The 26134-nt window shown below is 56.1% G+C and overlaps 1 protein-coding gene across 1 annotated transcript; it reads right to left on the bottom strand.

Moving 5' to 3' along the window:
- Nucleotides 1–1454: 1454 nt before the first annotated feature.
- Nucleotides 1455–23723, bottom strand: CD5 (CD5 molecule). Its single transcript, XM_008540263.2, has 11 exons — nucleotides 23567–23723; nucleotides 11809–11847; nucleotides 8951–9274; nucleotides 8395–8457; nucleotides 7793–8125; nucleotides 5405–5695; nucleotides 4623–4748; nucleotides 3732–3785; nucleotides 2996–3115; nucleotides 2359–2450; nucleotides 1455–1934 (listed from the first exon to the last, which is right to left on the bottom strand). Exons 1-10 carry the CDS (start codon nucleotides 23616–23618, stop codon nucleotides 2362–2364), a joined length of 1491 nt encoding a protein of 496 aa, XP_008538485.1. The 5' UTR covers nucleotides 23619–23723; the 3' UTR covers nucleotides 1455–1934; nucleotides 2359–2361.
- Nucleotides 23724–26134: the final 2411 nt, after the last annotated feature.

The raw sequence follows: 26134 nt of genomic DNA, 5'->3' as shown, positions 1-26134 counted from the left end.
CCCTGCTCAGCTCTGGCAGGAATGTGGACTCGGAGGTGGCCCAGGGGCACCCTCTGCAGCTGAGGGAGAGGCTGCGGGAGTTGCTTTAGGAGGAACAGCGCTGACCCCACGGCCCGTGGGCTGTGTCTACCCGCCAAGGCTGGAACTTTACAAAGGCACCTCCAAGGCTGAGATGCTTCCTATTCAGTTGGTTAACCACACGGAACTTTCCAGAAACGCATCACCCAAGCCTGCCACCACTTGGAAAACAGTTTTCTAAAGAGACTTTCTGCCTCAAGGCAGCTCATTTTGGGGGGACGTTTGTTGTTCAAGGAGGCCATGGTGGCTTTGAGGCCACGCTATGGTGGCTCAGCTAGAGATTAAATAGCTTTGATCAAGAAAGGTGCTGGTGGGAGAGCTTGGTGCCTCACATCTGTGGCTCCTCCCTGAGGCCAGCCGCTCAGTTCCTTTGAGGAGCCCCTCCCCCTGCCACACATAGGTGGGTGACCGGGTGTCCCTTTTCTGGATTCCCAGGGGGGTCAGGGCTCCCTCGGAACTCTGATCCTGAACAAGGGGAGGGCAGAGGCCCGACTGGAGGGTGTTGGCTGGGGCAGAGTGCTGACCAGACTCTTCTGACGTGCTAGAGCCACCCTCTCGCCTGCTATATCCTTCTAGTAACTTCCTTTTGCTCTTCCAGAGTTGGCTTCTGTGGCTTGGACCATTGAGCTCTGTCGCTCCCAGCAGATACAGTGACAAATCGTGTGGAGAGAGTCTCCACACCAAGACATGTTACCCTGCTTCTTCATCTCCTTCCAGACCTGTCTGATGCCTACGGGCTCGGTGGGGCCTGGCACAGCCTCTTCCACCCCCAGCCCCCTGAGTTCCTAGGTAGATGCTCTCCTCTTGCTCGTCGCTAGGAAACCCAGGCGCCCAGGACTAGCATGTGTCTAGCTCTCCGAGGAGGAGAAGAGACTATTTCCACTGAGGCAATTATTTAACCCAAAAGAATGTTCGGCCGCATTCTCTGACTCTTGAGTTAGAAGGTTAACCGTAACTGGCTGCAACTCCTTTAGTTTTGACCTTTAACAGCTGTGCGAAACAAAAACGCAAATGGGCTGGGATTCACTAGACACGCTCTTTGTGCAGGGCCCTGGGGTGGCACCGGTGCCCTTGGGCTTGACAGCCAGCAGCCCCTGCTCTCTGGTATGAAGCTATCTTTCATTGAGGGGCTGTGGGGGGTCAAAGGATGGAGGGGAGGTGATGGGGCTCTGAGTGAGGCAGCCAACTGAATCCTGGGCACCCACACGGCCCTTTGCTGGCAGCTGCTGTGATGTGCTAAGCTGTCTCTGTGTCAGATGTGCAGCCCTCTCACCACAGGGCTGCAGAGTGGCTCCCGCAGGCACCCCCTCCTGTGAGCATCTCCAGAGGGATCCAGCAGGTGGACCCTGGATTGAGGAGGCCAGCCACTCTAGCCCTCAGGAAGGAGAAAAAGCATTATTTACAAAGAACATATGAAAAATACACTAGAGAAATACCCCCCACCCCCCAACCCTAGGGGTCAGCTTCCTTGTCTGTCCTCACTAGGGTCAGAGTCTGAATTGAGAGCCGATTCCACTTGGCTGCTGCTTCCCACAGACAGGGGAGGGGCTGGCGGGGGCTGGCCCCCACAGGTCTCAGCTTGGGAGGGCTCCTTGTTTGTGGGCTCTGCCCCTTCACAGCTGCCACCCTCGGAGAGGCTGCCGAGCTATGCTGGGCGTCTTCACCTGGGCCAGGCGCCCGCGGGGAGACGGCAGAGCTGGCTGTGATGCTGAGCAGGAGGACACATTTGAAGGGCGTCTCGCCTCTGTCCACGTTCTGGCTGGGGCAGGAATCAGGACATCATTTCCAAGCAACGGACACAGAATATTGTCAGGATCAAAGATCCGGCCTTGATGTTCCATCCCTGGTTCCCGGATCTGCGGGGTGAGAAGGACACGTGTCAGAGGAGGAAACCACACACCCTGGAGATGGTTCAGGGAGGTGGGGGATGGGCCCCCAGCCCTGGGCTCAATGTCAGAGACAGCGCTGTCCCTCTGGGTCAGGGGCTTCTCGTCTCTGTGGGCAGCTTGTAGGGAGGGATGTAGTCCATCAGGAAACTCTTGGGGGCCCTTTGGGGTGGTCTTCTGGGATGGAGTTTAAGAGATGCTTTTAAGGTTGATGATTCCTCTGCTCTGAAGGCCAAATCACCTGCCATCCCCTAGATCGCTGATGCTTATTCTTTCCCTTTATATGTGTCAAGATACCCCAATCCCCATTCACGGATGGGCAGGGCGGCAGGAAGGGAGCCACCCAGAGGCTGGTGCTCATCCCCAGGGCTGTGCACGGGTCCCGGGGGCTCACCTCTTACAGCCTCTGAGCCCCGTGCAGATCATAGTCGCTATCAGAGGAGTTATCAGGCTGGGTGGAAACGCGATGCAGGGCCCCTTCCAGAGCTGCGGAAAGAAAGGAGGCCATTTGAAGTGGGGTTATTCCTCCAGGGGACACAGAGAGAGCCCCTCAGAGCCGAGAGCCCCGCGGGGTCGGAAGATCACAGGGGCTTTATGAGCTGGTGGCTCGATAGCCCATAGCTGTTTTGATCAAATCAGCCAGTGTCCACTAATGAGGCTGAACGCCAGGCTCCCTGTGGCTTAATTGTCAGCGCCAGTCAGGGAGCATTCAATACAGGGCTCCTGCAGGCCACCGGATGGCTCTGTTCTGCCTCGAAGGAATCTGAGGGGCCTCATTTACCATCCTGCCCACAAGGCCCTGCAGAGAAACAGCCCGTTAGGTCACAGCAATGCTGGAGTTAATGGCATCCCAGCACATTCTTCTGTCTAGTTGAGTGGCCTCTGAAGGCTGTATCCTTTCCATCCTGCTGTGCCCGGCTGTCAAAGGGGCAGTTTGATCCCCCTCTCCCCTGCCGCCTCCTTTCTCGCTTTGGGCAATCACGTGACCTCCGCTCCAGCCCTGCACCATCCCCAGGATCCTAGGGGCTTACCTGGATAAGCCGAGATGTGGGAGTTCCTGGGAGGCTGGCTGTATTCGTTCTCCACGTGTGAGGCTGGCCGGTTCTCAACCTGGGACCGGACGGTCGCCGTGTGGTTGCGATGGAAAGACACTGAGCAGGTGCAGGAGATGGTGTCATTAGACTTGCTGCTCTGTCTTCCTCCTCCTTCCCAACCAGCCCAGAACCTTAATTTCCTGTTCCCATCGTGTAATGGGGGAGAGGCAGAGGCACCCACAGCTCCTTCAACACAGCCCTCTTTTCCTTTCTTCCTGGGGCATTTCATACTACCAGGGGTCAGACTTTTGGAGCAGCTTTGGGTTGGCCAGGAAGCCGATTGGCGGGGTGGGCCTTCTGTGGGTCAGTTAGTCAGTCATCAAGCAGGTATTCAGCAGGGAATTGGAATACATTTGATAGGGCAGATATACTCCCTGCCGCCCTGGAGCTGAGGGCCTTTATTTTGTGAAAAAAGGCTCAACATCACAGAGCCTTCTGGAAGGATTCAGCCCTTGCTTGTAAAGGGGGAAGAATGTAGAGAGGGAGGCAGGGGGAGAGCTGTGGTTTCATCCATGAGGGTGGCCCTGGCTGTGGACTGAAGGAGAGAGGATGAAGCCCGGGGCTGGGGGTCGGGCCGGCTGCATCAAAATGTTATAACATTGGCCTTTTAAAGTTGTTCCATGATAACACTCGGCTGAGGCCAAGGGAGGACCCTGCCTCCGGGGACACTTACTGTTCTGGTTCATTCCCGTGGGGCCAATCCATTGGCGCTGCTTCTTCTGGCGGACTGGGCAACACAGGAAAGGCACATCAGGGCAGGGCGTGGAGGGGGTAGACGGAGGGTGAGGGAGCCGGGGAGGGAGGGAGGAGGTGGCGGGCGTGGCCAAAGGAGGGACTGCTGGACTCCGCCCCCTGAAGTCTTTTGGGGCCTCAGTTTTCTGACTTGCTCTGAAGGGTCCTCACCACCTAGTGCTAAAGGGTGCGCGGGCTGAGGAGGCTGGCTCACCAGGAGAAAGGACCGCAGGTGCTCAGAACCAAAATTAAGACCTGGGAGGGTGCTAGGGACCCATCTGACACCGCCCACTGCTGGGCCTTCTCTTTTCAGCCTGTCTTGTCTCACTTCCTTGTCTCTGAATAATGTTCCCCGAGTTCTGCAAGGCAAGGGTCCCACCCTCCTCCATCCACAAGGTGCACAGTTGCCCATTTGGGGGATGAGGAGACCGAGGCTCAGAGAGGAAGTGCTCAGTCAGCATCTCCTGCAGCTGGTGAGTGGCGGAACCCGACCTGGAACGTGTGTCTCCTGAGGTCAGAGGCCGTGTTGACGACCCTCTGGGCTCCCCACAGTCTAAAGGATGGCCACACCCTCCCTTGGGCTTGGAGTGGGTCTCAGCTGGGCCCCAGATGTGGGCGAATCAGCAAACCCTATGTTCCTGACTTTATGATTCTGCTACTTTGGGCAGAGAAAGGCTAGTGGGCAGGAGAGGGTAGGGGCTGGGTGGTGAGGCAGAGGGGTCCTCAGCTGGCTCTCTGGGGGCGGGACCCTCCTCCGTGAGGCTGGAGTGCAGCCATCTCCTCTCCGCGGTGGAGGCTTGAAAGGGAGGTGGTTCCAGGCACCAGCACTTACATCTCTTCACCAGCTTCTTGTAGACGAGAGGGCCGCACACGACCAGCAGCACCGCCAGGAGCACCAGGGCCAGGATGATGCTTATCACAGTGCCTGCGGCCAGGCCCGCTGGGTTTGGATCCTGGCCTGGGGTGGGGGCAGAGGAATCCCGTCAGTCCTGGCCCCCGGATGCCATCAAAACTGTCCATTCAGAGGGAAGCTGCTGGCTGGCCGGCTCGCCCCAGCAATTCCCCAGCATGTGCAGAAGGCTGTTTTCCAGCTGTCTCTCCACCCATCTCTGGTGGAATTCTCTGCTACCCACTCATCCATCCACCGTTTACCATCTAACAATTGACTATCCAGCTATCACTTGCCGCTCTCGTTATCAACTATTTAACTTTCTACCATTGGCCAATTACTTATACGTGATCACCTTGCCATCATATACTAATAGCCGTCCATCCATCCCTTTCTCTCTATTATGTGTATTTCAGTTACCATTAGTTAGCCAATATGTATCTTCTATCTCACTTTTCTATCTTCCAGTCTGGAAGAGCAGAGTTCGTTCTATCATTCATTAGCTGCCTAGTCATCATGGCCAGTCCCCTCTTTACGGTTCATGCCCACTGCTGTCTGAGCACCCTGCCCCCGTTCCCTCCGTTTGCTGTCTCTCCATCCTTTTCTAGGGTTCTCGGGCTCTCCGTCTAGCTCCTGGGGCCAGTTCTTCAGAAACATGCTCACTGGCTCCTAGAGGGAAAAATCCAGAGCCGTCCTCCGCCCGCCGTGGGCTGTGGCCAACTCACATGAGACAAACACTCTCCTGCAGTAGCTGTTTTTCTCCTGAAGCTGGTGGCACTGGGACAGCTTCTCCTGGGAACAGAAGAACCCCTGGGAGGTCTTCTCGGGGGCCTCGTGCACGTAGGAGTTGACCTTGCCGCACTGCTGCTCCTGGCACACCTCCTCCCACCGCACTGCACCCTTGGGTGAGGGGATGTCGCACAGGGCCTTCCACTGCTTGCCCTGGCGGACCTCCACGGAGCCTTCGCATAGGCTGCTGCCCCCCACCAGGCGGCTCTGCACCTTGGGCTGGAACTCTGGGGAGGGGAAGCAATGGGGGTGAGGTGACAGGTTGGAGGCAGCTCTCTCGGCCCCAAGCCTGCATGCCCAGGCACTGGGGCCTCGTGCCACTGGCAAAGCTCGCGGGGCCCAGCTCGCGAGGGTTAGGTACCCTGTGGGACCACCTTCCCTTCTGTCCCTCCTTCTGGCACCCTCTCTAGCGCTTCCCCCATCACGCTCTGCCCCTGGCACCTCTGGGCAGCTGCTGGCACCCATCGTGAGATGCCACAGCATGGGCACCTTCAGAGAAGAAGCCAGCAGGGTGGCGATGCCTGGATGCCGCTGGGCAGACACCAGCAGGGAGTCACCCCCCCACCCCCAGGTGGTGCTAAGGGAACAGCAGTGGGAAACGGGCTCCTCCTGGGTCCCCTTTCCTCTTAGACATTCTCTCATTCTCTTGCTGCTCCTTAGAAGGCAGAAGAGTTTTCAGAAAGGGGAAACTGAGGCTCAAGGATGGAAACTGCCTCCTCCTTTGAGTCCTGGTAGTTCACAGGTGGGGCAGAACCCAGAAACCCAGCTGGCCAGGCCTGGCGCCCTGAGGGGCAAGATTTCACGACTGGGACCTGGTCCAACAGAGACTGAATCCATTTCTGCTCATCAGGGTGGGGCCTGTGGGGGGGCGGGGTGATCGGTCCATAGCTGGGATCCACAGCTGAAGCCTGTATGTGCTCCAGTTAGAGCAGAGCTGTGATCCGGCCAGTGTTGGTCAGTTTCCATAGCAACGTCCACCTTCAAAGCCCTAATAAATCTTGCATTGAGAAAAAATGGGGTCTGGTTCTGCAGGTTGTAGCCTGCAGGAGAGCTCTTAGCCAAGGGGCGAGTGGGGCCCTGAGAGCCAGCTCCTTTTCCTTCACCAGGCCAAGAGACCCTGGGGGCTGCTTCTGCCTACAGGGGGCTGCACTTTACTAACTCGCACCAGGTATCCAGGGGGCTGGGGACAGCCCCTCCTGCAGGGTCGCCCAGTGACCCAGGGCATTGCTCCCTAGCTTTATGCACAGGAGTCCCTGGTTCCTTGCTGAAATGCAGATCCTGACTCAGTAGCTCTGGGTGGGGCCTGAGAACCTACATTTCTAACCAGCCGCTGATGAAACTGATGCTGCTGGTCCAGGACCTCGCTTTGAGTAGCGAAGGCTTAGGAAACAGGCTCTGGAGTGGAAAGCCCAGCTAGCGGTCTATGATATTGGGCAAGAAACTGAGCAAAGTGTCTCTGAGCCTCAGTTTCCTCATCTGCAAAGTGGGTGTAATAATAGAACCCACCTCCTAAGGTGGCTGTGAAAATGGAAGAATGCCCTGGAATGTTCCTTGGCACAACGGAAGCACTCAGAAAGTATGATTCTTCAAGTCTGGACTCCACCAGAACCCTCCCGGTGACGGGAGCCCACTGCTCCCCAGGATGCTATGAGTATGCCTCCTTATTTTGAACTCTGGGCTCTGGGCTCATTACCCTTCAGCTTCCCCATTGGTCCTGGTTTTGGGGTCCCACAGACTGGCCTCATCGGCCTCCCGCCATCAACCACACCAGCGTCACCAGTCTGCTCATGCTGTGGCTCGGAGCCTCTGCCGGAAGCCCCCTGGGGACCTGCTCTGGTCTCTCTCTCCACCTGCTGGGCCTTGGGGACTTCCCACCTCGCGCCATCATTCCGATCTCGTCTGTCGCTGAGATTTACAAGCTCCCCTCCTGCCAGGCTCGCCCCATCCAAGGCCACAAGTCCCACCTAAAAATCCTCTTCTCCTTTGTTCCACCAAACCCGCGCTTCTCTCCTCCTTCAAAACCTGCCGGGAGACCTCGCCTCCTCCTGGGAGTCTTGCTGATGCCACCTCACTGTGTGGCAGCCCAGCCAGTGGCTCATTTGGGCTGGGCAGTGTTACTTTGCAGAGATTCCCAAGGCACGGGTGTGAGGGCAGCCTGCCCACCCTGCTGCCACCCTACATCTTAGAGGCCAGTGATCAGCCTCCATGTCCCTCTCATTCTCCATCATGCCTAGGGGCCCTGTGCCACACGCAGGGGTGTCCAGGCACGTGTGTTGACAGACCATCTGCGGACACCCCGTGGGTCTTGGCCAGGGCTCACTCACCAGAACAGACGAGGGCGAGAGCCTGGCCGCCCATCCGGGGCTGGACTTTTCTGAAGCACCCCTCCAGGGAGTCACAGCTCGCATTCTGGATCTCCCAACGAATTGGCAAGGGTCTGCTCTCCCCCGGGTCTTGTGTCGTGGCTACTTCCACTTCCGGCAGATGCTTTAGGAAGGATCCACACTGGAGGGCGTCACAGATGCGGGTCCCCAGGCCCTGGATCTTGTCCTGGGCCTCATAGCCAATGGTGCCACCCAGGCTGCCGCTGTAGAACTCCACCATGCCCGCACACCGCAGGCCCCCGGGCCCTGCCACCAGCTGCACCCTGGGAGGAGCTGCGGGGAGAGAGAGAGGGCAGGGGCAGGCCTGAGTGCTGACAGCCCGGTAGTGGGGCTTTCCTTACTCCTGGCTCTTTGGCCCCAACATGTGGACAAATGAATCCTTGGCCGAGGCCTTGGGAGGTGGTGAGGTCCCAAATATTGCACAGGACACACTTATATTAAACCTTTTCACGTTTATCTGAAATTCAGTTGTACCTGGGCATCCTGTATTTCTATTTGCTAAAGCTGACACCCTACCCCCAGGGGCCTCAGAATCTCCTTACCTGTGGGCTCCGGGGTGGTTGTGGGCGGGGGGCTCGTGGGCCGAGGTGTCGTCTTCCGTGGCTCTGCAATGACACTCTGGTGAGAGGGGGCAGGGGACCCTGGGAGGGAGGGAAGAGAGGGGAGAAGGGAAGAACGGGGGGTGCGGGGAGGGCTGGTGGCAACTGGCCTTGTTAAGAAAGAACTAGAACCCATAATGTAAGTAGCAAGAGATCCATTAGGCCCACTTGACCCACAGGTTGTCTCTAAGCCTCCTGTGAAGTGGTCAGTACCAGCCCATTTTACAGTTGGGAAAATGGAGGTTTGAAGGGGACAATGAAGTTAGCAATCAGCAGACCCAAATTCTGGACCTTTTCCATCCTTCCGGCAGGGTGCCAGCAACCCTCAGCCCTCCCCTTCCAGTTCCCCACCGGGGGATGTTGCTGGGGCCTGGTGGTAGCTGTAAGTCAGGGATCCCCTTCCACCTGCCTGCCCAGGCCCCAGCTCACAGGCCCTGGACAGCCTCCTCGGGGCTGGTGCCCAGGCCCAGGGTACCCGTGTGGCCAGCTAGTTACCCACCCGAGCAGATCAGGCCCAGAGGTTCCCTCTGGTTTGCTTCGCTGCAGTTGGAGAAAGATCCCAGCCGTCCCACGCAGGTGATCTGTCTGTTGGGTTTGTTGAAAGAAGGGATGTGGGCCAGAACTAAAGCCTCCTCACAGAGTAGCTTCCGGCAGAGCTTCGAGGCTTGCTGGAGGTCCTCCCAGTGGAACTGGCTCTGGATCCTGCTACGGCCCCAGCTGCGGCCCCAGCTCTGGCTGTGCACCGTGCGCCACGTGCCCATGACTTCCACCTCCAGCTGGCCCTGGCACTGTGAGTTGGAGGCTCCCAGCCTCACCTGGAACCCTAGGGGTCGAAGAGATGGGGACGGATGAGCCTGGGAGGGGTGCTCCCCAGGGGCCCTCCCTACCTGGGCCCCCATGCCCACCAGGCTCCCTTCTGCCCCCGGGCTGCCTCTCTTGCTCCTGAGCTCTGTCCCTCTGGGGCACTGCAGAGACTTCCCAGAAACTGAGGCGGGGGCTGCTCCTGACCCAGGCGGCCCCCAGAGGCTGGGCCCGGGAGGATGGAGCTGAAGATCTCAGAGCCGAGTGCAACTTGGAGCCGTGGGCGAGGAGTCCCCAGCACCCACTGTCCAGCAGAATCGCCCACTCCCAGAAATTCTGTTTCAGTAGATCCGAGGGAGGACCTGGCACCTGTTTGTTTTTTCTTTCTCTCTCTCTAACTTTTAAAATCAATTTTATTGAGGTCCAATGGACATACAGTGCACTGTACTCATTTTAAGGGGACTTATTTAATGGAATTTGACAAATGTGTACATGCCTGTCGCCACCCCCATGTACTAGATATAGGACATTTCCATCATCCAGAAAGTTCCCTCGATTTCCCTGAATCCAGCCTCAGGCAACCACCGATCTGCTTTCTGTCGCGAGAGATTCGTTTGGCCTGTTCTCAAATGTCACATAAGTGGAACCCAGTGGCCTGTTTCATGGTCTGGTCTTTTCGTTCAGCTGTGTTTGAGGTGTCTCCTGTCGTGCCCTGTCTCAGTCGTTCATTCCTTTTGATTGCTGAATCATGTTTCATTGTGTGGATGTGTCACAATTTGTTTATCCATTCACCGTGTGGGCTGTTTCCAGGTTTTGGCCACTATGAACGTTCGTGGACCCATCTTCATCTCTGTGTGGGCACGTGTTCTCGTTTCTCTGGGGTAAATACCAAGGAGTGGCATTGCTGGGTCATAGGTAGGGATGTGGCTTGCACGATTTTATAAAGCTCCATGAAGGGAAAAATAAAAATATATATTTGTATTTTCATAAAGAGATTCTGGAAGGATATGGAAGAAATGAATGGATGCGGTTATGACCTGGGTTTTGGGGCCTGAGGAAGGACTGGACAGATGGAAGACAGCAATGGAAATGAGAGTCTTCACTGTAGATCTTTTTATATACTTTTTTCACTTTTTAAAAAATTCTTCTTCATTTTTTTTTGGTGAGGAAGATTGGCCCTAAGCTAACATCTGTTGCCAATCTTCTTCTTTTTTTCTCCCCACAGCCCCAGTATATAGTTGTAGGTCCTTCTAGTTCTTCTACGTGGGACACCACCTCAGCATGGCTTGGTGAGCATGGTAGGTGCAAGCCCAGGATCCGAACTAGTGAACCCCAGGCCACCAAAGCAGAGTGCATGAACTTAACCACTCAGCCATGGGGCCGGCCCCAGATCTTTGCATATTTTTTAAGTTTTGAGCCAGGCAATTGTGTTACCTAGTCAAGAAATTTTAAAAAAAAGAAATGAGAGGCTCTTCTAAGTGACTCTGAGCAGAGGTTTTCTCTGGTTGGGAACTGGTGTCGGGCTGCATTTTTCTTCCCACAGATGGGGACAGTTGAGGCCCAGAGCACAGGGCTGGCGCTTGCCAAGGTCACTTGGCCAGTCAGAGGAAAGTGGGCTGGTCCAACACCTGGCACTGGCGGAACCTTTATAGATTTTCCCCTCCAGCAAGCTGACTCACTGAATCCTCACCAGGGAGACTTTCTCCCCGTTTTACAAGTGGGGAGACAGGGCTCAGAGAGGCCAAGCAACTTGCTAGAGCTCGGAGCTAGGATGCCATTGTAGGGTTCCAGGTCCTGGTTGCACAGTGGGTTTATGAGAACCTTCAGCCACAGTTCTCCCAAAATACATTCAGCATCATTTTCTCTCAGGAAATGTGAAGAAGAGAGATCTGTGGTGATGTAAGTCCGGGAACTGCTGAATTAAAAAAACGTTTAACAGGTTTCTTTGCTGCAGGACTTCTCAGAGCCTTTACCAGGCCAGTGCACACTGTCAGTCTCCAGTGGGTGATGCGGTGTGGCCCACCATTCATCCAACAGGTTCTGTGGAACCCTTTTTAGGAAACACTAACCTCTAGGATTAAAGGCCAACCTTGCAGGTAGGAAACTTGACCCACTTTACAATCCTGGGCAGCCTCTCACTGCAGCCTCAGCCACAAATGTCTTTGACCAGGGAGCATCTGGCAAGACCCGGTAGGAAACAGGACTTGGCGAGGTGCCTTTATGGGCCAGTGTGTTTTCTGTGCGTGGTGAGTGGGTCCTAATACTCATTGTCAGGAGAACTAGCATTTGCGTGTTGCTGGCTGTCGAGGGCATCGGGGCATCTTTTTATGGCCATGGAGAGCATCCGCCTGCAATTGGGCATCTTAGTGTGTGTGCATGGGTGCATGTGTGTGTGTGAGTGCATGCGTGTGTGTGTGTGTGTGTGTGGGCTCTCTCTCTGTGGGGTGGGATTCACTCTGGCTAAGGTGACAGCTCCTTAATGGGCAGGTCCCCCTGCGGGATGGACTTGCAGCCCTGTTCTCCCCGTCCCCGGGCCTCCCTGTGGTTCGTCCTTACCTGGGTCCTCCCAGTTGAGCCCTCCGAGGCAGGAAGTGACTGCAGAGAGGAGAGAGGAGGGTCAGGAAGTGAAGTCTCCCTCCAGCTCCCTTCTCCCCTCCCCCACGCCCACCCCCGCCGCCCGCTCACATCCACCCACAGCCCCAACAAGCGCCTTTTCGGCCTCCCCCACATCGCGGGGTTCAGGGGCAAGGATTTTCATACCAAATGTAGAAACCCCTAGATGGGTCATGAAATCCATTTAGTGGGTTGCAACAATCAATCTTTTTCTTGTTTGAAAACTTTACCTTCGAAATGAACATGCAGTAAAATTCGTTTTCCTTCAGTGCACAATTCTATGAGTAACTCAGACATAGATCTGTGTAATCACCACTGCGATCAAGGTATACGATAATTCCATCGCCCCCCAAAATTTCCTCACGCTGTCCCTTTGTAGTAATACTCAGGACAGCATCCATCGATTTTAAAACAATGTGTAGTCATGCGACCACCATTTTTTTAAAAACTGAAATGGACTAGAGTAGAGAATGTCCGAATGTACCATGCGTTGTGAGGATAAGGGTCATTTTTTGTGCGTTGGGTTGCAACGTAAAAATGTCCTGTGTGTTGCTTTCAATAAAAAAAGTTTGAACTCCGTAGTTCTAGAGAACCAAGAAATGAGCCAGGAAAAGAACCCAAGACAGGCGACTGGCCCCGGGGCCAAGCAGTTAAGTTCACGCTCTGTGCTTTGCGGCCTGGGGTTTGCGGGCTCGGATCCTGGGTGAAGAATTATACACCGCTCATCAAGCCATGCTGTTGTGGTGTCCTACATAGAAGGACAAGCAGCACTTACAACTAGGATATACAACTAGGTACTGGGGCTTTGGAGAGGAAAAAAAAAAGAAGATTGGCAAGAGATGTTAGCTCAGGGCCAATCTTCCTTACCAAAAAAAGCATACCTTAAAAAACAGAAAAACAAAAACAAACGGAAGACAAGGTTTGCTCCTTTTTGGTATTCCCAAGGCAGGACAAAAGAATGACAACATTTATCCTTACCAGCTCCCTGTTTCCAGAGGAGGAAATCGAAGCTCAAAGAGACTTCAATTCAAAGGGCCTTGCCAAGGTGGGGCAGCCAGTGGGCAAGGCAGCCAAGCCCACGGGCCCTGTGGATGTGGGTCTGTAGGAACTGGCCTGCCCTCTGGCACGGCTGCTGCCCAGGCCCATTTGATAGAATGTGGGCCATTGGGGAAGTTCCGACTCGTCCCAGGCCCGTGTGACTGCAGAGCGGGGGCTCGCGGCAGAGCAGCCTGGGTAACTCATCCGTGGCCGGGGCAGAGGTTGGGTTTAGGTGGGGATGGGATGGGCTGGCGGGTCCGTGTGTCCTCAGAGCCCACCCTCCTCGTTCGCCGGCCAGCTTTGTCCATCCCGGAGCTGGTGGTCTGATTGCCAACTGTCTGACTCCTGGACGGACTTCTCGACGGGGAGCTGGCAACACTCTGGGTTGGGGAGACCACTTTACATAGCAAGCAGTTGTGTTTAAGTTGCTTTTGAGAAATTGTTGCTGGGTGTTAAAAAAGAGGTGTGTTTTTAAAAGCTTGTTCTTCCTTGAGTGTTCTGAACTGGTGGTAGAACTTTAAGGGAAGATGTGCCCCTGCCAGCCTTCCCTCTCCCCGCAATCAAGATTCCTTGTAAGAAGTTGTCGAGGCCCTGTGATGTTCCCTTCATCTTTTTTTTTTTTTTTTTTTTGGTGAGGAAGATTGGCCCTGAGCTAACATCTGTTGCCAATCTTCCTCTTTTTTGCTTAAGGAAGATTGTCACTGAGCTAACATCTATGCCAGTCCTCCTCCACTTTGTATGTGGGACACTGTCCCAGCATGGCTTGATGAGCAGTGCTAGGTCCGTGCCCAGGATCTGAACCCGCAAACCCTGGGCCACCGAAGCAGAGTGCAGGAACCCAACCACTATGCAATCAGGCCAGCCCCAGATGTTCCCTCCATCTTGGTAAGAGCCCATCACTGTTGCCCTGGGAGTCACAGGCCTCAGAGGGGCAGATATTTCTCATACAGAGGGCGTGTCGGGCCCAGAGCAGTCGCCAGAGCTCTGGCCTAGCGGGGGAGGAGGTCGACCAGCTATTAGGCAACAGATCTATTGCAGTGGGCAGGGCAGCCTCAGAAGGACATGGTGGAGATGCCCAAGCTAGCATGGAGAATGAGGAGGCAGCAGGCACTTTGTCCTGCCCTCACCTCTCACCCCTGACCTCTCGCTCCCACCTCCCTTTGGTCCCAGCTCCCCATTGTGAATGGGGCTGTCCACCATTAGGGAGTCATTTCTTTGGCTAAGCCATGAAAGCTGAGGCAGCTGGAAGGGGCACTTATGGAGAAAGAGGACGCAAAGATCCACCTTTTGGTGCTAGACGACGCAGGATGGGTTTTCAGCTACTGACAACGTTCTCTGGGTCTGAGACCAGCTCTGCCACTTCCTACCTGTGGGCCCTGGGAAGCAAGTCTCTTAGCCGCTCGGAGCCTCTGTTTCCTCATCCGCAGCATGCGGACAAGAATGGGACCAGCATTATAGTGACACTGTGAGGAGGAGACGAAATGATCTATGGGAAGGACTTAGCCCGCTGCCTTCCTGGCCCGTGTTCACTTCTCAGAGCTGGTGGTCCTGGTGTGGCGCTGGCTGTTCCTGGGGCAGGTGTGGGCAGGACCGCAGGCCAGCCCGGAGCTTTCCCGCGGGAGGAATCCCCCTCCGGGATGCTGGGAGAGCCAGATCATAAGGGCCATCATGTCCCTTTCCCACTGGGGACCCTCGTATCCCCAAAGTCACCACAATCAACATTTGTTCCTAACAGCAGCTGCCAATTATAGAGCGCCTACTGTGTACTCAGCACGCGGGGAGCTTCCTTACAGAGGTCATCGTTAATCTCCCACGTGGCCCCACAATGTGAGTTGAGTGTATTCATGGTAGAGATGTCGGGAGAGTGCAGGTGTCCTGTCCAGGGTGACACTGCCAGCAACTTCAGGGCCCAGATTTGAACCACGAGTCAGACTTCCGAACCCAAGCTCTCTGCCACCCAATTGTGCCTCCAATGTGCCAACTTTGGGGCTGCGGAGATGAACACGACTTAGACCCGTATCCCGAGGTGCTCGAGCAGCCAGACCCTGAGGGCCCTGGGGGCAGGGACTGGGCATGAGCCTCCTTCCAGATCTCACACAGAACGGCCCAGGCCCTGCTCAGAGAACCTTCTCAGGAAAGATTGAACCAGCCGGAGAACCAAGAAAAGTTCTAAAAAGGAAAACGCTGTGTTGAGAAAAGGCGTCTAGGCATTCTAGGGCTTCGCCTCGCTCTAGGTGCCTGTCTGTCCTCAGCTGAGCAGCGTTACCCTCCACCATCATTGCCGCCATCACCATCATCACTACCATCACCACCACCACCATCACCCTCAATGCCATCACCACCACCATCATCACCACCACCACCATCATCACCACCACCATCACCACCACCATCATCACCACCACCACCATCACCAACATCATCACCACCACCATCACCACCACCATCATCACCATCAATGCCATCACCACCACCATCATCATCACCACCATCGTCACTATCACCATCACCATCACTACCATCATAGCCAACACCATGGTCATCGCCATTGCCATCACCATCACTGTCATCAACCTCTTATAGTTTTCACTCTTCCTCTGGCATTTTTATACATTAACTCTCTCAACCCTCACCACAGCTCTGTGAAGTGGGTCCTAGTATTTCGAGCCCCTTATTATAGCAAAGGAAACTGAGAGAGATTGAATAACTTGCCCAAGCAGCTGGCAAGTGCTGGAGCTGGGACTCTAAGCTAGGCCATCTGGCACAGAGTCTGTGCCTTCTACTGGGCCCCGCCGCCTAAGCTTCCCTTCAGAGGGAAGGCTGTGACGACTTGCCCTGTGTTTCACGGATTCCTGCATGTTCCTGGCATGCAAATCTGATGAAAGGGAACAAACTTGGGATTCCATTCAGGCAGTGGAACACGGCGTGGGAAGACTTTTCCATGACCTTCCTGTGTGATCTTGGCAAGTCACTAAACCTCTCTGGGTTCGGTTTCCTCTTCTGGAAAATGAGGAAGTTAGATTCCCCGATCAATCCTTCACCTTACTCTTGGTTCAAACTTCTGTGATCTATAATTTTCAGTTCCTGATGTCTCTCAGCGGCTGGCGGGGGGCAGATGCACACCTGACAGGGAGGTTTCCTAGGTGCTTATTCTTACCATCTTCCAGGGGTATGTTCAGTTTTTGATTGTCCACCACTTATTTTCCTTCTTTGAGCTGCTTCTCACAGGGGTCAGACCCACATCCTCCTTCCCTTTCACCCTGCAGACTGCGCTCTGCAGCTCTCTGACCCCTGCCCTCTGCGTGCCTGTCTGTCCTCAGTTGAACAGAATTTCCCTCCACCATCACCATCATCACTATCACCATCATAATCACCACCGTCACCACCATCACCATCACTACCATCACCATCACCACCATCAACATCACCATCATAATCACCACTGTCACCACCATCAACATTACCATCGCCATCACCACTGCCACCACCATCACCATCACTACCATCACTGTCACCACCATCATCATCATCATAATCACCACCATCACCACCATCACCATCACCAACATCACTATCACCACCACCATCACTATCACCACCACCACCACCATCACCATCACCACTATCACCATCACCTCCATCACCACCTCTCTCTCTACAACTTAGCCCGGCGCCTGCAGGCAGCCCTGGAATCTGGAAGCCTGGAGACCCCCAAGACCAAGGGACATGAGGCACGGAAGCATCATGCCATTTCCCAACCCTTCATCCACACCACACCCCAAGCAGCTGGGGCAGGGACCGAAAATTCTCCCAAGGCCCCTTCCTTCCCCAGCCAACCTCCCCTCGGAGCTCCTACAGTTCAGGGCTTAGACTGGCCGCGCCTGGGCAAAGCTCAAGGCCAAAAAGGCCAGAGAGAGTCAGAGCCTTTCCCTCTCTCTCCCAAGCCCCTCTCTTTTTCTCCACATTTGCAGAGATTCGATCATTTTGACCTTGCCTGTCCTGATGAGGTCTCAGCAAGGAGCAAATGAATTCCTGGAGGCAGCTCTGAGTCATTTATATCCTCGTCCCCCCAACATTCCAGATGATTCTTCCTTTGGCTCTCTGTCCGGCAACCCCGTAGGCCACATCAGGCCACGGATGAGTTCTATTTGCTCTGCACACTGTTTAAAGTCTGGGAGGCAGCCACTTTTTTAAAAGTTTCTTTTGGTTCTGTTTCGCTTTTTAAAAAACCCCAAGATCCAGGTGTTTTGGAAAAATGGGATGCTCCGGCCACACCAGGCTGCATCACCATGAACCTCAGGCAGAGGCCTGTCTGTTCTGGTTTGCCAGCATCCCTCAGGCACCCTGCTGTCACCCTGTGTCTGGAAGCCCCAGCTTCAAACACAGGATGGTTTCTGCAGCAAAATCGATGAATTTTCACTCTATTTTGGGTGGCGATTTTAAAGAGCCTCCTATTCGTTCAGGTCTGGATTTGCACCGAATGCGTTTGCCAGAAATTTACAAACGTTTTCCTGGTTTGGGAATTGCAGATAAATGTCTGTGGACCTGTCTGTGGGTCCACTTTACAGTACTCAGCGGAGCCAGAATTTGGTCCAGGCTGCCCACCTCTGCCTCACTCACGGGCCCTGCCTGGACCCGTGAGCATCTGCACTGGCAGCCCCTGTGCACTGGGAAATGGAGGCAACCGTGTGGCCTGCTGAGGGTCCAGGGGGCCCTGGGGATCCCAGGGATGGGCCTGGACATCACTGATGATAATACCAGTGATCGCAAACACGTGTGAAGCTCTTAACCTGTGCAAAGCCCCAGGCGAAGGTTTTTCACGGGCGACCCCATTTCTTCCCAACAGCCTCAGTGGAGGGGCCTCTCATCAATGTTTCCCAGGTCAGGAAACCAATGGGCTGATTTAGTGTGGTTTGGAAGTCAGATAGTCCATTTTTTCCATAAACAATGATTCCCTCTAACACTTCTCATCGATTTACAGCAAACTCAGTAAATGAGAACATCTGACTGCCCTTGGGGGGCCTTCTGGGTTTTCCTTCTTCTCATCTTCTACTGGGAAGCTCAGAAACCCTTCTTTTCAGGGCCAGCCCTGTGGCCAAGTGGTTAAGTTCGTGCGCTCCAGTTCAGTGGCACGGGGTTCACTGATTCGCATCCCAAGCACAGACCCACACCCCACTCATCAAGCCATGCTGTGGTAGCATCCCACATAGAAGAACTAGCATGACCTACAACTAGGATATATGACTATGTGCTGGGGCTTTGGGGAGAAAAAACAACAAAGAGGAAGATTGGCAACAGATGTTAGCTCAGGGCCAATCTTCCTCACCAAAAAAAGAAAGAAAGAAAGAAAAGAAACCCTTCTTTTCTGAAATGACACTCATCCGTGGAGCCGTGTCTCCAACCTGAATCTGTATCAGGGCTTCAGGGAAACAAAGATCACGAAAGGCCCCAAATTCTGCTTCTCGGGTTGCAAGCACCAGATGACGTGGTTAGTTTATGAATAGTAGTAGTTATGAATAGTAGTTTATGAATAGTTTATGTGCGAAACAAGAAGAGAATCATGGAGGACCGACAAAGGAGGCAGGAGAGGCCTGGGGAATGGGGCCTCCAGAAAAACAGCTCAGCCAGAACTGATTAGGTCTCTAATCTCGCTCAGCCAGGGCCTGGGCCAATGAGCTGACCGCCAGCAGACTGTGGGCAGAATGGCCTTCACTATCTCAATTGTGACTGCTCTCTCCCTGGTGGCCTGGTGTGTCTGATTGGATTCACATGAGTTTCAAGCCACATGTGTGTCTCCACTGTCACCGTGACAAGCCCTCCTTTTCGTTCAGAGCTTCACATATCCCAAAGCTCTTGAACACACAGGGGCTCATTCTTTCCACCCACAGCCCTGTGAGGAAGGGAACATGCTCACCCCTCATTTTCAGATCAGGAAATGGAGGTTCAGAGAGGCTGTGTGACTTGCCCAAGGTCACACAGCCATCTGGTGGTAGAGTCAGGGCAGAAACCCTATCTCCATCACCTGGCGGGGCCCCATGGAAGTCTAATACTCCCCAGGGGACACCCCAGAGTCTGCTCGCCGCAGCGCACAGGTGGGGGAAACTGAGGCTGAGGAGAGGGAGGGGCTCACTCCAGATGCCTCCGTGGGAGTCTGTGCTAGCACACAGGACACTTGTCGCTTCTGCCAACTGCCACCAATTTTCTGTCCTGCTCCCCCCACATCTCTCCCAGCTGTGTCCCAGGGTCCCTGTGGGGACGGCGGGAGTCAAGCCCCGTAACGCGGGTACATAAGGATGATGATGGTGGTAGTGGAGATGCGAGTAATTCGGCTTTCACTGCAGAAATGGGAACGCGTTGCCCCAGACCTCGTCGGGCGTGTTATGGGCACTCAGCACACACACAACATCACCTTCTACGATCTGAAAGCTTCCCAATTCCCAAATGCGCCCGGCCCAAGGTTCAAGAGACAGGCCTGGAGAGGTCTGAGTTACCCGTCTCTCTCAAGGGCACTTGGCACACTTTCTCCTCTGCTCGGCACTCGCACGGCTGGAGTTCCGCAGAGAAGAAGCCCCAGTCCTCACGGAGGCCTTCGGACCCCTCGCCAGCAGCCGGTGTGCTGACCGGCCCTCTGCCTGGAGCGCTGGCCCCAGTCCCGCCTGGCGCGCTCACTCATGTGCTACAAGTATTTGCTCAAATACTGTCTTCTCCCGGGACCCACTGCACCTTCCGTCGGTACTGCGCGGCCCACTGCGCTCCCAGGCCCACCCCCCCCCACCCACAACCTCCTAGCCCCCACCTATAGTCCCTGGCCTAGTCTGTCTCTTGTCTGTGTCCCCATCACACCCCAAGGGCTACATCGGATCCACCGGGGCAGGGGTTTTGCTAGTTCGCTGCTGTGTCTCCAGCATTAGAACAGTGCCTGGCACACAGTAGGCGCTCAAGAAAGACCTGCTGTCTGAATGAATGAACGAACCAGATTTAATGATCGCAATTATCCTTTGAGCCGGGCGCTGTGGGGATCCCCACTTTATAGAGGGGAAGGCTGAGTCTCAGAGAGGTGATCTTGTCATTTGTGAGTGGCCAGGTAGAAAGCAACCCCAGATCGGCAGGCCTTAGCGTGTATGTGCACACACACACACACATGCGCTCATGGCGCATGTCACACACACAGCATACACATGCACACAGCACATGTGCACAGCCCGCATGCATATAGCATACACACGTACTCACATGACACGTATCATGCATGCACACATGCGCTCATGATGTATAGGCACAGCACGCACATCTACGCTCACACATGCACACGACACACGTGCACACATGTACACACAGCATGCATGCGCACAGCATACACACACATGCTCACACATTCACTCACGCACATGCACACATGTGCACACACGTTCACGCACGTAGAGTAAGTGTTCAATCAGTTTTGTCCGGTAGAGTTGAAGTTCCTGTGGGGAAAATACCTCCAAACTACTGGAGCTGGACAGAGTGACGACCAGAAGGGCCAGTGCCAGCCCTGAGCCCCCAGGTGCCTCCATTCCCCCGAGGGTGGAGAGCTCAGGGCTGCTGGGGGCCTGACTCTTTACTCCCCCAGCCAGCAAGGGCCTCAGCCTCTGCAGCCTGGGATGGCCGGAGCGCCCTCCTCTCCTCTATCGTGGACGCCAGCCTGTCTCAGGCCTGTCCTGCCAGTTGCCTTTGTCCTTGATGTCCCCTCTGCATGGGACACTCTTCCCTCTTCCCTCTGCCTGGCTGGCTCCTTCCATCACTCAGGTCTCAGATGAGACGTCACCTCCTCAGAGAGGCCCTCCTTGCCTGCCCAGCCCACTGGACAGCCCTTCGTGGACTCGGTCACTGAGTCTCAGCATTGCCGTCTCCTTCGTTGCGTTTATCACAATATTTAGAAATTTGCAAGTATTTCGCGTGCTCATTCACTTGTGTCCTCCAAGAGGTCCCCTGTTAGCCTGGCACATAGCACCAGATCCACGAGGGGAGGGATCCTGCCTCGTTCACTGCTAGTCTCGACTGCTTTGCACAGAGCTGCACATGCAGCAGATGCTCAATTATTACTGTTATTACTAATGTTCATTGAGCACTTACTGTACTATATGCCAACATTCCTACTAAAGCTCTAAATTCATTGATTCATTTAATCCTTACAAATAGTGGGGCAGGTACGACGATTATTCCCATTGTGCAGACGAGGAAATCGAAGCTTACGGAACGGGTCCAAGGTCACCCAGCGGCAAGTGGCAGACAGGCGTTCAAAGGGCAGAGTCCACAGTACTGGCTTCCGGAGTCCAGGCAGCAGGGCTTGACCTGGCTGTGCTGGTCAGGGCTGCCTCCCCATCCCACCTGGAAGGAGATGAGCCCCAGGCAGGCAGGGGCAAAGGGCAGAGGCAGAGAGGAGCAGCTGTGGGAAGCCATGGTCACTGTCACCCCAGGCACGCCATGGGCATCTTCATGACCCAAAGGTCCCCAAGCCACAGGCGCAGCCGCCATGGCCAGCCAGGAGGCCGCAGGGTACCCAGGACTCTGGCAGCAAGACATCTCTTCTTGGAATGGCTCAAAGGGTGCCTGTGCTGTTTGCCCCCAGCCCCAGCCCCGGCCCTTGGCACCCCCAGCCCTTGGTGGCTGTGTGTCTGCGGGCAGCAGCTGTGTCCTGTGGCTGTGTTCCTACTCTTGGGTGTGGCTTTGGTGGGTCTTTGCTTTTGGCTAACGGCACAGAGGGGCCTCCATGAGAGCAGAGAGCTGCGCTGGGGGTGGCTCTGCTCACTAGCTGCTACGCCCTGGGCTTGCCACTTGGCTTTTCCGGGCCTCAGTTTTCCCCACTGTAAAATGGGGCCATGGGCCCACTCACTTCATAGGCTGTTGTGAAGCTTACAGAGGAAAACGTCTTTAAAGGTATTTGGTGAGCTGTGACCCATGGAACAATGGGAATATTTATTATCCGCCAGTTCACACAGACACACTCGAAACCGTGTGCTCCCAGGGTTCCAGATGGTTCTCTCACGCTGCCTCCAACCTTTCCTGACACTGGGCTCTGTTGGGCCATGGGACCTGCCCAGTCCTGCCAGGAGCCTCGGCCCATGTTGGGATTCAGGTGGGGGGCCCATAGAGCGGGATCCCCACTCCCACACCCAGCTGGGAGCTTGGCCAGCCCCCCTTGGCCAGTGGGGTCAGAGGCCACAGGTAGGGGTAGTCGGGGGTTGAAGGGCCTCGTCCTAGGAATCCCCAAGCCAAGGGGGCCACAGCAGCTCCCCAGGAGGGTCCCGGAAGGCATCCAGCGGCCCGTCTCTGGGCCTCTGCTCCGGGGACAGAAGGCATTTTGTGCCTCTTGCAGTCTATCTAAGAACAGCCATGTGAACATGTGTGTGCAAGTGCCATTCTCACATGCACAGGGGAGGGAAGACTACATTTGGAGGCCACATTCGGCCCATGAAAGCACACACACCCCGACTTACACACACACTCACATCTACTCACACACTCATATTCACACTTACACACCAGCTTCTCTGGCAGGGACGGAGGCTCCCTGCTCAGGCCTTAGTCCTTTCCTTCCAAAGTGGAAGCCACAGGCCCCCTCCTTCTCCCACCTGTCCCGCCCTGAAGGCAAGCCCTCTGTCACCCTGCCTCACCTTCCCCACCCCGAAAAGTGGTCAGATCTCACCCAGTTCCCACCTCTGCATTTTATAAATGAGGAGATAAAGGCCCAGAGAGGCACAGGGATGCATCCAAGGTCATACATGGCCAGGCTTAGAACCCAGGCCTCAGGCCGCAGTGCACCCTGTCCCCCGTGCCCAGCCCCCGCCCCCAGCTGGCCCAGCATCCTCACCCCTTCCCAGTGTCGGGGACTGCCCCAGCAGCAGGGTTCTGGTCCTAAGCCAGTGTCCCAAGGCCCGTGGGATGGAGAGCCCTCAGCTTGCACCATCTTCTCCCCAGCAAACCGAAGGCCCCAGACCCACCCCACCCCTAACCATATCCCCAGCCAGCTTCTCCAGAGACCGTGGGGCATTTCCACGGTGGTCCTGGGGCAGGGGAAACACGATAAGTTCTGGAGCCCCCCGCTCCGGGCCTGGAGACCCAGCGTGGGCTCGCACCTTGGCTGGCAAGCCTGGCCAGGGCCCCTCAGGGATGAAAGCAGAGAAACCAGGAACTGAGGCGTGTGGTTTTGACATGCTCAGCTGCATCTCAGAGGTGGTCCCCACCCTGCCTCAGCCCACTGTGTCCTGAGCTTTGTCCCAACTGCCCAGGAGATGGTGAGTTTCCCGTCCCTGGAGGCATCCAAACAAAGGCTGGATGCTCCTGGGGTCGGGGAAGCTGCAGAGGGAAGCCTGTGTCGTAGGGGAGCTGGACGATACGATTTCTAGGCTGAGAGTCTGGTTTTAGGGTGGCTCTCCCCTGGAAGCGCACAGCAAGGCTCCCGCAGTGCAAAAGAGAAGAGAGTTGGGGCACAAGTAGGGACAAGCAGGGCTGAGAGCTGAGCTGGGGCTGGAGGAGCAGACAGGGATCCTGGAGGCCCCAACCTTTCGTGACCCTCTGGAGAGGTGACATGCAGGCCCAGAGTCAGACCAAGGGGAGAACTGGCATCTCCTTCCTTGCACCCCTAGCCCAGGTCCCTTGGCAGCCGCCCCAGAAGGGTACTCACCCAGCACCCCCAGCAGGTACAGGGCAGCCAGCGGCGGTTGCTGAGACCCCATGGGCGCGGCCTCCTTCTGCCTCAGTCTCAGTGAGCGCGGCCCCCGTGGGTGAGGATGTCTGGCTCCGTGTCTCCCTCTCGGGGAGGAGGGGCGGGGCGGGCGGGCGTGGGCAGGGATGGGACAGGACGAGGAAGCAGGCAGTGTGGGGCCTGCGTCACCCGTGTTTGAAGTTGAACTGTCAACTTCCTCCCTGTAAAACCATCTGCCCCAGTTCGAATGGCGGCCCTGGCTTCTGCCAGCTTCCTGCCTGAGGTGCCCGGGGCCGGGGCAGTGCCCCCACCACGCCACGCTGGGACAGGGCTGCCACCGTGTGGGGAGCCCTGAGCCGGGCTGACGGGAGGGAGCAGGCCTGGCCTCCCTGAGGGCAGGCCCGAGGGGATGGAGGGGCACAGGGGACAAGTCCCTGAAGTTGGGGTCCCACCGAGAGAGCTCTGAGCTGTGTGGGGGTGGGGTGGGGGGGCGGTGAGAGGTGGGAAGTGGGGCGCATCACACCAGCTCTTGCTGCAGGCTCAGTGATGAAAAGCCAAATGACACCCTCCACCTGCTCTCACGGGGGTGAGGTGGGAATTTGAGGTGCACAGGTGATATTTTCCCGACAAGTGCAGGAGATGGCTCTTCCGTGCAGGCTGGGGTCGTGGCCGTGTGTGTGTGTGTGTGTGTGTGTGTGTGTGTGTGTGTGTGTGATGTCGTGTCAGTGTGTGAGGTCTCTGTGTCGATGGCATGATCTCCGTGTAGGTGTGTGAGAGCCCCGTTTTGTCGATGTTGCCCCCAGAGGGGACGGGATCAACCCCTGGCCTGTGGAGGAGGAGGCAGGGCCATGGGAACCTGCAACGGCGAGGCGAGGGCGGAGGCTGGGTCATCGGAGGGGCTCCAGGCTCTTGGCAGGGGCCGCAGCCTGGGGTGGGTTCAGTCCCTTCCTCACAGCCTCTGTGCTCCAACACAGGGTAAACTGAGGCCCAAACCCAGTCCTTGGCGCTTCAAGTAATCCAGGCCATTGCAGGCAGGCCTGAAGCAGTTCAGGGATGTGCAGAGAGCTGAGTGTGACGTGTCGCAGGATAAGGGTCTGAGCCCGGCCTCCCATCCGCACCCCTCCCCCATCTTCACCGCCCACCCCGCCCAGGTCCTCCAGGGCTGCGGGGGTCCCTCCCTGGGCTGGTCAGATTGTCTCAGCAGCTGCCCAACAGCATCCACTTAGCTCCCCAGCATTCAAACTCCCCGTCTCCTCTGACTTGAGCCTCGGATGCCTGGGGTGCCTGAATCCATCTGCCAGAGGGAAGGATGGGGCCTGGGTCAAGGAACGAAGGCTCCCTAATAGGTGTGAGTGGGGGGCACACCCACCAGCTCATGCCAGATTCGGGGGGTCGCTCCTCCCCTCCCCAGAAGCCACACAGTCCTGCCCCTGCCCTCACAGCCACCCTTCCCATCCCGTGACTCCGGAAATCCCAGACTTTTCATGCCTTCCATCATTCGTTCAAAAAATCTTTGCCCCATGCCAAGCACCAAGGATGCAGAGATGAAGGAGACAGACATGCTTACACTCCAAGGTCTCCTCTGGATATTTTTCTCTTAAAGCCTCGGTGTTTAGACGGCTTTTACAAGTCACACCAGATGTGTGTATTAAGCGGCCCCTGTCTCCACACTCAGTTGACAGACTCCGCCAGAAAGGGCAAAGGGATTTTTATCAAGCACTTCCGTGCACCAGGGGCGTGGCCTCTTTTCATCTTCCCATCCATCGTGGGAAGTGGGTGGAGTTTCCCATTTCACAGATGAGGAAACTGAGGCTCAGAGAGGAACCCATTGGCCTCCGGAGATCAAAACTAAGACTTGAACCCGCGTTTCTCTCCCTCCACATCCCTGGCCGCTGCCCCCACCCCCAGCTTACCAAAAGCAGAGAAAACAAACCCAAACTTGGACTTTTTATTTGATTTCGGAGTGTTTGTCACAGGCAGGGGGATGGTTCCGACTCCTTTCTGTCTGTTAGCTTTTGGAAAATTGAAAGCAGCTCAGCGCCTCAGGTGGCAGCTGTCGCCATCCCAGTGGACAGGGTCCCCACACCCCTATAGCTGCCTCCCTCCCTCCCTGCCGCCCACCCCGACTAGGTGCCTCTCCCCTCCCCCCTCCTGGCCTCCAGGCCCCTGTCCCCTCTCAGACCCCAGATCCCTGCTGGCAGTTTCCTGTCCTCCTCACGCGCACTTTCCATGACACAAGAGGAAGTCACCTGAGCTCGGGCTGGGTTTTCCAGCAGCCCCGGCCTGGGTGGAGGCCGAAGGTGGGGGTGGGGAGGGGGTGGCAGCCCCCAGGGCCGGGCTCAGAACCTCCTCGGCCTCCGCCGGAGAGGCGCCTGCCTGCGCTGCCCCGGCCCGCAACCAGGTAACCACGGGGGCGCGTGTGTCTGTCAGTCCGTCAGCCCCGCGCTGCCGCAGCCCCTCTGGGCTCCGTGACTCCCCAGCGCCCCCAAGATCTGCCCTCTTCGCTGGGGCAAAGGGGCCACCGGGGATGCTTGGGGAAGGAAGGAG

Source organism: Equus przewalskii, chromosome 11 (assembly GCF_037783145.1).
Source record: "Equus przewalskii isolate Varuska chromosome 11, EquPr2, whole genome shotgun sequence".
NCBI lineage: Eukaryota > Metazoa > Chordata > Mammalia > Perissodactyla > Equidae > Equus > Equus przewalskii.
This window is presented reverse-complemented; position numbering and strand designations above follow the sequence as displayed.

Excerpts from the sequence above, each read along its gene's own strand:
- CD5 (XM_008540263.2), bottom strand. The coding sequence starts at position 23,618 with ATGGGGTCTCAGCAACCGCCGCTGGCTGCCCTGTACCTGCTGGGGGTG. Across the intron at positions 5,696-7,792 it reads TCTCGCCCTCGTCTGTTCTG|AGTTCCAGCCCAAGGTGCAG; the intron begins GTGAGTGAGCCC and ends TCCCCTCCCCAG. Across the intron at positions 3,786-4,622 it reads CAAGAAGCTGGTGAAGAGAT|TCCGCCAGAAGAAGCAGCGC; the intron begins GTAAGTGCTGGT and ends TGTGTTGCCCAG.